Raw genomic sequence first — 11,821 nt, 5'->3', positions numbered from 1 at the left:
CCCATGGCATGGCTCCCGTGGTTAGAACAAAGGCTACAGTGTGAAAAGATTCCTGGCACGGCTCAGCTCACATGACACACAATCGAATCCAGGAGGACAACTCATGCTATGCTCTCTACACACACGCTGGCTGCCAGGGCAGTGACGGGGCCCGCGGCACGAGGGCGGGAGCACCCACTGTGCCATGCACCTTCACTGTCTGCCAGTGGGGGTGGGGGTGGGGAGAGAAAAATGGTATTTTCTTTAAGGAAACACCCTAAACAGTTGAAAGTGTAAACTGATTTTTTAAGCAATGAGAAGCCATCCTCCAAATGCGTAGGTGGAGAATGCGAACAAGAACACTTCTCGGTTGAGGAAAAGGTGCCTGGGCGATGCGATTATTCAAGGGCACCACGCGGAATCTTAGCGCGGGTACGAAAGCCAGCACGGTTGGTGAATGGCCACACCGGGTACTAGCCCTTAGGCTTAAAGCAAGGCCTCGTGTCTAAAGCTAAAGGCGCCTGCAGAACAATCAGCCGCTTTCCACCCCAGGTGAGCACAGACTGTGCCGCAAGCACTCGGCTTTGTGGAGGGAGCCGCGTGTCCCCCGCCCCTGGGCTGTTCCACCTCTGCAGGCGGCCAGCAAGGTGATCCGTCATCACCCAACGCGCTGACCTGCCCCCCACAGTAATAAAGGCAAACGTGTCAGGAGCTTTGCTTTGTTTTAAGGACCTGACGTGGTCTTGCTAACAGGAAAGTGACGCAGCGTAAAGGTCCAACGCAACCATGTTGTTTGCAGCAACAGCAGCTCAGTTTCTGCGTCTTTTAGAAAAAGCACCCCACGGGTTCATTTGCAGCGCTTAAGGTTAGAAAGATAGCGTTACCGTTGGCAGGAAGGTAGGTGAAGTGCTGGTACTGGCTTCTCTTCCTCTTCCCATTGCAGACGTAGAAATTGACTTGGACGGGGCTGGTTATCCTCTGATTGCGGAATGGCGGTATCTCGACCACGAGTGAATTCTAGAGAGAGAGGGGCAGACAGGCGGGACACGGTCAGCACCTTGCACACACGCAGCGCTTTGCACGCCGCCCTCACAGAGCGCTACCGTGCGGCCAGATAGCTCTCGACGGCACAGGCTGCCCAGAAGCCGCCCGCAGATCCCACGTGGGCTGGCAGGGAAGAGGGCCCTCACGTCCTGCACGCCCAGGGCTGAGAGGCGGTCTGAGACGCTGCGTGAGGGGATGCAGGCGGGGCGCTTCGCCTAAAATGCCTCCGACGGCGCCAGGAGAGCAGATGCTGAGAGTGGAGTGGCCACTCAGCAGGGGGTCCTCAGAAGACCCCCCCCCATGCTTCTGCCCACCCTGAAGCAGGGGCTCAGTGACCTCTGAAGATTAAAAAGGCCCCACTCACTGACTTGTGGGCAGAGCCAGGAGCACCTGTGTGGGTAAGTGATAACGAAGACCCAGGGCAGGTGCTCCCTGGAGACAGGTCTCTGGGGACAGGTTCTGTGACAACAATGGCCCCAAAGCCCAAGTCACAGACTCCCAGACTCCCTCGATTTTAGAACATGGAGAGCTGGACGCTCGGCAGATACGGGAGGTGGCGGGCAGCTGGCGGGCGAGGCCGAGATGGAACAGGGCTGTTTATGGTGTTGTCGTTATGTCCTCAGCTTTTAAAATAAAAATCGACAACACTTTTATAGCATTCTGGTCTTTCAAGTACAGACATAAAAGCAAGTGGCCGTGAGCATGGCATTGTGGGAGAAAGGAGCGAGCTGAGGGTTGGGACGCTCAGGTGCCAGCTCTCCACGGGCTTAGTGCCTCCTTGGCACCCAACGCGGGGCCACGCCTGTGTGGCCCCAAACGAGTCAGCGACGTAGCCTCCAGCGCACCAGCACCACCCAAGGAGGCAGAGCTGCACTTGATTTCTGCGGGGGACGAATTTCACACCCAAAAAGTTTCTTCAATTTTTTTGGTCATATGATTTCAGTTAACAGCAGGGAAAACATACGAGGAAAATCCATTATATCACTCTTTTGTTAAAGTACTGTGGCTCGATACCCATATTAAACAGCAACACGGTCTGAACCGTGTCAATGATGAAATCGTAAGGATCTTAGAACAGAAGATTGAGCAGAGCTTCCGGGCAACCCCCTTCTTTTTGCAGGAGGAGAAACTGAGGACAGAGCCTGGTGCGGAGGGTGCACATGGCGGGCGCCAGCCCCTAGGACCACGCTTGCTCCAGGCCACGCAGCTCTGTCGTTTAAATAACTTCATTTGGAGGAAGCGACAGGCTGGGAGGGAGCATCTGCGCCGTATCAGGCGGGGCAGGTGGCCCTCCCAGCCTGTCCGACTTTGTGGGGAAGGTTTTCGTGAATTCCAAGGGAGTGGAAGGTTGTGTTTTGATGTGGGCACAGGCTGACATGTTTCAACTCTCTAAATACTCAAAGTGTGTGACAAAATACTGTCCCCATGAGAGCACTCGTGCTTAAATACACAACCAAGGGAAGAAAGAAAATGCAGCGATAGGAACAAAGGGCCCAACGGCGCTCGATATGTCATGCGACTTGCTTTAAGAAAATCCTTTGTCTAAAGTGTTCACGGAAGCATATAAACTCTATGTACAGCACAATCCCATTTCCTTTATAAACATATACACAATGTAACGTGTCCCTAACCCACAGCCACGACAGAAAAAGACTGGAAGGAAATATATCAAATGTGGTTATATCTAAGTGGTGAAATGCCACTGGGTGTTTGTTTTTTATACTTTGTTATATTTTCCAAATTACTACAATGAATGTGACAGTCTTTTGATAATTAGAAAAAATATAAAAGTTAATCTCATTTAAGAGATAAAAAGGATAAAGTTGTCAACTTAAATCATTAGTCACACATACTGTTATGTTTCTTTTAAAACATTTAACAGTTAAGCTTCCTTTAAAATATGCAACTATTTGAAGTCAAAAAGAAAACTAAACGACAAAAAAAAATCTAAACTTGCAAACTTGGCAGGAATAATTTTGATCCAAAAAGAGGCGTGACTTCTGCCACCACCTCCTCCTGTTCGGGGACGAGAGTGGACAGTCACAGCCGTGGCTGGAGAGCAGACGGGACGCGGCCTGCGTGGCGCGGGACCCAGGAGTCGCAGAGCGTGGCTCTGACGTGACTGGTGCAGACGCAGCAGGGTGGGAGGACGGCCCAGGGGCGGGGAAGGGTGCGGGTGCCGCTGGGGGCCGGGATACGGGGAGCGGCCCTGGCAGGCAGAGGTGGCTCTGTCCTGCTGCCGGCTGTCTGTGACAGGCCCCGGGCCGACTCCGCGGCTTGTGGGCCCATTGGGCCGGGGTCCCCTGTCCGGAAGGTGAACCACCTGGGGCCGCAGCACTTCCTCGGGGCTTCTCAGGGGGAAGGAGGGCGCCAGGGGATCAGAGGCAGCCTAGTGAGTGTGCGAGGGAGGTTCCCAGGGGCTGGGTCACCCTGGGGCCAGGGGGGCCCTTTCCACCTGACACCACCTGGAAGGGCTTCTGGCAAATGGAGTAGGGTTTGGAGGAGGGATGTGAAGTCACAGTCAGAGATGGCTCCCCTGGCAGAGCCACAGAGAAGAGCGGCAGGCCCGGCTGGCAGCTGGTGACCTGGGGCCCACCGGGTGCAGGGCAGAGTGACCAGATGGCTGCACCCAGTCCCACCACCAAGGCTCTGGCCTACAGGGACCCCCCTCCCCCCAAAAAAAGTGAGGTGCTTGACCTAAACTACAGTTCCCGTGTCGCTGCACCTGCAGGAAAAGGGCCACCCACATACCCTGAGGGACGCGCTACGGAGCTGGAGAAGTGGGACTCTCTTCGGGACGCCTGCGGGCCGCGCTGTGTCTACGTCAGCCTCGAGGTTGAGGCTGACTTTCCCGGACTGAGTAGAACACAGCGACGGCAGATGCGAATCCCGCTCGGCTGACAATCGCTTTGCACACCGAGGTCTGATCACACTGATTAGACGGTGCGGGTTGTCGCAGGGATGAAGACACGGCTATCTGTCGTCTGCAAGAAACCACTTTAACTCTAAGGACGCGGATCACAGGTGAAGGGCTGGGGAGAAACACCAAAAGGCACCACCAGCTGCAAGGAAGCTGGGTCGGCCAGATAATTCCAGGCAAAAGAGCCTCCATTAATGACCGACTGAAGAAACAATGAGGGTTTCTTAGAACCAGCAAACTGTGAAAGGCTAAGTGTAGGTAGGGCACATGCAGGGGGCCCACCTGCCAGCCTGAGAGCCAGCGCATGGCGCCGGCGACACCACGGGGCAGGCACCCTGCCCCCCAGTCCTCGGCGGCTGGCAGGGGAAGAAGCAAGCCCGGGGGCACAGTTAGGGCGCTGTCCCATCCATTCCGCGCCGAGAACAAAAGCAGTGGGTGTTCTTAGAAGAGGACAGGCAAGGAGAAGTCGCTGCCAAGGACGCGGGTGGAGCCACCCGCCCCGCACGCCCGGGCAGGTACGGCACCCACTCGGGGGCTCAGAGTGGTTTACCTGGGCGGCAGCGGGCTGGGCGGGGACCCTGGTGACAATGACAGCTAGAGGGTGACAGAGGAGCCCAGCGCCATGAGCGTGAGTGTGCACCCATGTCCTAGCCATGTGGCTGGGAGGCGTCACCGTCTGGGGCTTTTCCCGGGGGCGGCCTCAGCTCGGCGGCGGCGGCTGCAGGCACGCCGGTGTCCTCTGCGTCCCCTCGTCTGCTCCCTGAGAGCGCCAGCTTCAGGCCCTGCTTTCTGCCACTTCTATTTGCTGCTCTGTTACTCTTTCTGCTATTTTTATTAGTCGTTTCACTTTGGCAAACAAGAAGCCACGTGCTTCTGGAGCGACCCTCGCTCCGGCCTGGGGAGCCCCAAGAACAGGCCGGCACGCGGTCATGGCTGTGTGTCCAGGAGATACTTACCGGCTTGCACAGGTCTCGGTCGGTCTTCGCCTCCATTTCCCAGATGTGGTGGCCATCTGGAAGAAAGGGGCAGCGAGAAGCCTGTTACTCTCGTGGCTGACCGCGTGCCGCCCAAGGTCCCATGCAGGGTCCCGGCAGAGGCCCCGCCCAGATGTTAACTTGTAAGAGCAGAAAATCACGCTGGTGTGAGCGGTGAGCAGACGCAGGGTCTGTGGGGAGATGTGCCGAGTCGTACACACTTGGGCGCAAGGGACCTCGCAGAGCCGAGACCCTGGCCATGCGAGAGGGAGCCACGGGCAATGGGCGCCCGGGAACCTTCTTCAGCCCTATGTTACCAGCCCCACGCCACCAGGGAACAGACTGCATGCCCATGCGAGAGGGAGCCACGGGCAATGGGCGCCCGGGCAATGGGCGTCTCAGAGGGAGCTGGGGCCCAGGAGGGACGCAGGCAACCCCGGCGAAGGACGTGCTGTCCTGGCCTGCGTACACCAGCATGAGCCTCGCGGTGTGCACAGTGGGTGTTTTGGGCCTGGTCCCCTCGCCCGCGAAGCCCTGCTCATCTGGGGCACAGTTATTCCAATGAGCGGGCTGGAGGCAGAGTCCCACAGGAACTGCCTAGCAAACACGAAGGTTCTTGCCACATCAGGACACAGAAATGCAAAACATGAGTATTTTTAACCTTGCCCCAGTGGCCGTTTGCATGTTAAAAAAAAATTAAAGGCTCCGCAGGGGCGTCTGAAAGGGCTTCTGTTGCTCAGGCCAGCCCTCGGGGTGGGTCCAGCCCCACACTCTGGACGTCTGCAAACCGCGTTCTCAAGCCCCGAGCCGGCAGGCACACCGCTCGGCCTGGTTTTGGGGGGATTCTGTCAGCAGATGTGAATCCCCCACAGAGGCATCTTTCTTCTTTGTCTTCCCCCAAACGAGCGAGTAGAACTCGGCAGACTCAGTTTTTGCTGTTTTCAAAGAAGAAATGTGTGTGTGTTACACATCCCAAACTTTAACTAGACAAAATCTCCCCTCCCCCTGACAGCGCCTGCCAGGCAGGGGTGGCGGGTGGAGACAGAGAGGAAGTGTGAGTCACGGAGAGCCCGGCCTCCCGGGATGCCCGCCGAGGGAGGCCCGGCAAGAACTGAGGCCGCTTGGTGACCAAACGGGGACCAGCCACCCCAGGGATCCGCGCCCACGTCTCCCCCAGGAAAAAATGGCGGGAAACAGAACTCAGAGGCACTGGGACCCACCGAGGCAGCTCACGTCCGGGGTCCCGCAAGCTCAGGGCACGAGCGAGAGGAGCCGCCTGAACTGCAGTTAACTGCGCAAGGGGCCGGGACGCGGGGCCAGGGGACGGGACGTGGGGCCAGGGGACAGGACGCCAGAGCCCTCGCTGTGCAAGCCCCACCCCCCACTTCATTCGGGACGGTAGATAACTCAGCGTCCCACAGTCTTGCTGCCTTTTAAACATGGCTTCTAAATTTTTCTTATGACAAAGCCCATGTTTGTCTCCCCCCCAAAGAAAAATCAACTTTAGGTGTTATAATCTGAACTGTTGGGGACAAAACCAAAGGCAGCTCCGTCTACCCAGGCATGGACGCTGATAGCCACGGCTATTTTGCTTAGGAATTCTCTAGAATGTGCCGGTCCCCCCATCAGAGCATGTGGGAGAGGGGGCAGGAAACTGAGGCCCGGGAGGGGCCCGATACCAGACTTGGCCCCCCTTGGAAATTCGCAGGTCCCCCCTTGTAGGACAAGTGGAGCAGCCGGGGGAGAAATGCACCACAGGGCTGAGTGTTCCCCCGCCCCCCGCCTCCCGGGGCCTGTGGGATGCCGGGCCCTGTGCGATCACCGGCCCTACGGGCTGCAGGCCACACGGTCCCATGCGTGTACCTACGGAGCTAGCCGCTAGGCCTGGCCGCCCATCCCAGCTTTCAAAAATGGAGACTCTTCGAGTCGCGGCCTCATGGGAGCCAAGCAGACACACTCAGACACTGTCCAGGCTCAGCGCTCAGCAGCCCCGGGTGGACGTAGGCCCCTGCAACTGCGGAACCTGCCGGGCTCCTGGCAGAGCCACAGCCCAGGGGCAGGCACTTGGTGCTCCTGTCTCTTCCCAGGGGCCTGAACGAGCCGGTCCGTTCAAGGCCAGTGTCTGTCTAGTGGTGAGTGGTCGAGACGGGACCGAGGCACCTGAAGATGGCTAACGACTGCATTCCCAGCAGGAAATTACAGACACGGTTGATACTGTGCCCGGCCCCGGCAGGGCTGCTGCCCGGCCCACTGCCTCAGCCCCGCCCCCGCCGCAGGGCGCGGGCTGGCGAGGCGGAGGTGGCTGCTGTTGTGCAAACCTCAGCCCGGGCTGGGAAGGGAAATGGCCTGAATGGGCCTTTGTGTCCCAGCCTTATCGGGACCTGCTGGGCGCTCAGTGGGAAGCTGCGCACAAGCCCAGGAGTAAAAATATTCCAGTCATCAGGGAATTCCCTGCCGCGTGAGTCACTGGAAAGGCTTCCCCGCCACACCCGCCAGGAGGCCTCCCTCCCTCCCCGCCCGGCGGGTCCTCGCATGCCGTCCTGGACCGTGACCGGTGCTCACGGGTGGAGGCGCAGCCTCTTCTGGCTGTGGGCCTGGCTTCCCACAGAGACAGGATGGGAATGGCCACACGGACACGACAGCGCGCCTGGGGCTGAAGGAGCATGGCGCCCACTCCCGGGGGCCCGGGGACAGGCTGGCAGCCATGCACACGCCACACACCACCCCCTCCTGGGGCGTCCCCTCAGTCACGCTTGCTCAGGTGCCTCTGAGCACCCACCGTGTCGGGCCTGTACGTGGACGCCCGGGGGAGCACTGAAGCTGGGTGGCCGAGGGTGACACTGCCGTCGGGGGGCCGAGCGAGCTGTGCACAGGTGATCGCCTCCCTGCAGACAGGCGCCAGGAGCCCTGTGCTGGGCCTAGCCTGGTCAAGGGTCAGGGAGGGTCCACGGCCCATGGACAGTGCGTGTGGGCGCTGGCCGAGGGCGCACGCCTCCGTCCCCGTCGCCACCAGGCCTCTCTCAGGCAGTGACCCCGCAGCCACTTGCACAAGCCTGGGCAGCACAGAAGAGACCGGAGGAAAGGAAACAGCCTGCCTGCCAAGGACCAGCCGGCCGCTCCCACGAGGGACGAGGATGCCCTGCAAGACGAGCACAGGCCCAGGGGAGGGGCGCTGTGCAGACAGCTGGATGCTCGCTCACTGGAGCACTACGTGAAGTGGGCAACGAGCTGATGCAGCCTGAGGTCCCCCTGCCGGGAGCGGGCAACGGTGTGCCGCCCCGCCACACGGCGGGGGCTACCGCGTCATCAGGAGAGGCCTGTGACAGAGGCCCCCGCAGGGACGAGCCCTGGAGACGCTGTGCGGGGCAAACGCGCAAGTACCGTCTGCTTCTCCCGCCACGTCTGGGACGGCCAGTCCACGCGCACAGGACGTGGTCCGAGGTTGCTGGCTGGGGCGGAGCACAGGAGGACGGGGTGGCTGGTGACAGGTAAAGTCTCTCTGGAGTGAGGTAAATTCTGGGGTTAGTGCTGATGGCTGCCCAGCTCTGAACGAGCCCACGTCCCGAGCCTAAGTGGCAAGTGGGTGGGCTGGGAGTCAGCTGCGCCTTGAGGCCCACGGGGAATTACGACGCACGCAAGGTGCCACACGCGCCGAAACGTGAGGGGGCAGCAGGAGCCGGAGGCCGGGCGCTCCCCTGCTGTGCTGAGCCTGGTGCCACCTCACCCAGCCGCACCCACACCCACGCCCTTCCCACCAAAGCCAGGGGCACTCCAGGCACCCCGACAGCGGGTCTGGGACAGACCAGCCCTCACCGGGGTGGGGGGCCAGGCCCACCTTCTGCGAGCTGCCGGGAGCAGAACCCGGACCAAGAGCAGTGCGGTTTGCAGCAAACCAGAGGGACACCCAGGCTGTCCTGCCCACAGGGAGGTTTCGGTGCCGGCCGACGTGAAGAGGGGTGCGAGGCCCTGTCTCGCTCTTGGAGCCCCCACACTCCGGGCCCTCAAATGCTGGCCCAAGGGTCAGCCTGGGACCCCCCGGGGAGCCCCCAGGGAGCGAAGGCCCTGGGCGGGCTGAAGCCACATCCCCGCCCTGTAGCCTTGCCAAGCCTGCATGCTTGCAGCCTGGAGGGAACACGCGCTCCCTGGGCCCAGACCACCAGAGGGCTAAGCAGCCCCCTTACCAAGATCGCTCAGAACGCAGTGTCATTTAGAACCATGGGATCATCTTTCAGTACTGAGAGCAAAAAGTGAAATAAAGTGGCCTGGCCGCCTGCTTGTCTTCTGCTCTCTGGGAACCAGTGAGACCTGCAGAACAGCGCATCCTGGGCACAGTCACAGGGTGCAGTTCTTTGAGGGGCCAGCTGTTCCCACTGCCCACGTAGCCAGCTGGCACTGCGTCTGCTCAACCCTGCCCTCCGTGAGCCCACCCTAGGCCTGGTGGCAGCACAGGCCAGCACCTGGACAGGCTGATGCGGGGGAGCAGTGATGACAGTGGCCCATGTGGACGGATGTCGTCCTACCCTTTCCCACGTCAGTACCAGGAAAGTCTGCACGGAGCGGCCCCTTTCCCCTGCCAGGGCATGCCATCCAGGCCCAAGCTGCCCTCAGCTTGTGGTGCCTGGTTCTGGGCATTTCCCAGAAATTCTGAGACCAGTACGCTGGGGGCACAAACCAAGGCCCCGTGTGGCCACGACGCAGGGACCAGACCGGGAAAGGAGGTGCAGGTTGCTGGCCTGGGCAGCTGCTGCTGCATCGTTCCGGGGTTAAGTGCCAGCTGGCTGATTAGAACCAGCGAAACCCAACCCACGTGGGCTGTGCCCAGCTGTCGGGCGCGGGGCACCCAGGCCACCAGGTGTCACTGCCTGCACAGTGCAGCCACGACTGCAGGGCCACTGGCTCCTAAGGCAGCAGAGGTGGCGGTCCTCACATACACCTGCTCACATGCACACCCTGACACACACCTGCTCACACACCCTGACACACACACCCCACGCCCGACTCCAGAGCTGGCCCGTCAGGTCCCCGCATCCCTGATGGTGGCCTCGCCTGCCTCTCATGACCATATGTTCCATGGTGAGGACGCCATACTCGATGCTTGTGCTGTGAACAGGTTCACACTTAACCTTTAAGATGGAATTACAAAAGTGTCCCATTCACTCCGGGCCTGGTGAGCCCCATGCTGACTCAGGTCACTTCTGTCCCTCTATTTCAAGGGTTCTGCAGAGCCCGCTGAGATTCTGACTGAGGCCGACAAGCTGGCCGCCCCGAAGGTCCAGGGCCTGGGGCAGCGCCGTGCAGAAACCACGGCTCCTCTCCTGTGTGTGCCGTTGGGCCTGGACGCCACTCTCTGGCCGGGCTTGGAAGCCGCGTCTGAGGGCCGGAGCCCGGCCTCTGTTTTCAGGAACCCGGAAGACTGGACCAGCCCTTCCCGGGCATGCGACGTTTCCCACGTTTTCACCACTGTAACGGCTGCCCCCTTCTTTCAGTCAAGGACTATGCAGAGTGCGACTCAGAGACGCATCGCCATCTCTGAGATGGGTGAGTACCGTCACACAAATAAACTCCACGTGGCACAGACGGGCCGAGGGTACAGGCTGGCCGGGGCTCCCTCTGAAGCTGAGAACTAGTGTGGGCAAGGAGCCTGCCAGGCCAGGGCCCGGGGAAGTGCTCACAGCAAGGGACGAGCCAGTGCAGACCCAAAGACACACGGAGTAGGCGAGTGGAGGGCCACCGGGGTGGGGGCACAGGCAAGTCGGGGTCCCGCTGTCATCTGTCAAAAGTTGTGTTCTGGGTTGGGTTGAGGCTGGGGTCCAGCTTTGTGGGGTCTGGGGTAGGGGTCTGGTTGGCTTTAGGATCCGGTTGTGTCATGTTTTGGGATGGAGTCTGGCCATGTTTTTTGCTGGGCAGTCACTGGAGGTCCCAATGAACTGTGCCTCCACATTTACACCTCAGTGCCCCCCCCCTCTGAAAACTGGTGGGCTGGGACCTGACTGCACCCCAGGTGGCAGGTTGCACCGTTTGTGGTCCAGGCCATAAAAAGGCCTGGCCCCACGCAGGACACCGAGAAGAGCTTGGGGCAGGCCATGAGACTGAGCTCGGAGGGAAGGCCACCGTCCGGTCCCCAGCTGACTTGCCAGCTCAGAAGGCCACACAAATGACCACAGGCTGAGTCTAGCCCACACTCTACTGCCAGTACATGAAGTGATTGTTGCCTGAATCCCGCTGTTTCGGAGACATTTTTAATGCGGCAAGAGAAGCCAGCACAAGCTTCCTTCACCGTGTGCAGTAGCTGCACCGGAGGAGCAGGTGACTTTGGGAAAAGCAGCTGTTTTCAGCTTCGGCATCGAGAGCTCAGTAACGTTCGATGCAGCTAAACCTGCGAAACCCTCGCCCCTTCCAGCCGGGCCTGTCCTGGAGATGAGTTGCTCGTGTCCACATGCTTACGTGGTGTTTTCACGAATGCTGGATGCGAGAGTGCCCTCCGGGTCACTGGGAGCGCAAATCTGTCCTTAATTTACAGACGTGAAGACAGGTGCAGCGGCCTTCAGTGCAGAGACAGAGGGCGAGTCAGCGTCCTGCTTCTCATAAGTGGACATCTGTAGGGTCTGAGCCGGTGGTCCCTGGATTTCGGGGTTCTGCACCAGGCCCTTCTGGTCCCCACACATGGACTTCCGCCCTCGGAAGTGCCGTCTGAGTCCCGAGGGACAGGCTGCTCCAACTCTTGGGCCTTTTGCACAACTCAGCAAGACCGAGAAAAACCCCAGGACTCCCCTGTGTGACGGGCTGTTCACTCTCTTCGTGACACGTCTCTCAAGGCCCTGGTGGCCCGTTGCTGACCCAGGGAGCCCAGCTGACATCCACAAGAGGGGCCATCACGGGGCCTTGCCCGTTTGCTGAGCACCAC

At 60.0% G+C, this 11,821-nt stretch overlaps 1 protein-coding gene across 2 annotated transcripts in view; it reads right to left on the bottom strand.

The window, feature by feature from the left end:
- The window catches only part of NFATC1 (nuclear factor of activated T cells 1), a 92,033-nt gene that overhangs the window by 42,040 nt on the left and 38,172 nt on the right, over nt 1-11,821 (bottom strand). For both annotated transcript variants that reach the window (XM_006913740.2, XM_015590831.2), the window contains exons 7-8: nt 4,900-4,955; nt 864-996 (exon numbers count right to left, since the gene is read on the bottom strand). In XM_006913740.2, the coding sequence (XP_006913802.2) occupies nt 864-996; nt 4,900-4,955 (189 nt within the window). The remainder of the gene's footprint in view (nt 1-863; nt 997-4,899; nt 4,956-11,821) is intronic.

The sequence above is a fragment of the Pteropus alecto genome, unplaced genomic scaffold (assembly GCF_000325575.1).
Source record: "Pteropus alecto unplaced genomic scaffold, ASM32557v1 scaffold14, whole genome shotgun sequence".
NCBI lineage: Eukaryota > Metazoa > Chordata > Mammalia > Chiroptera > Pteropodidae > Pteropus > Pteropus alecto.
The sequence above is the reverse complement of the archived record's forward strand: the minus strand, read 5'-3'. Positions and strand labels throughout refer to the sequence as shown.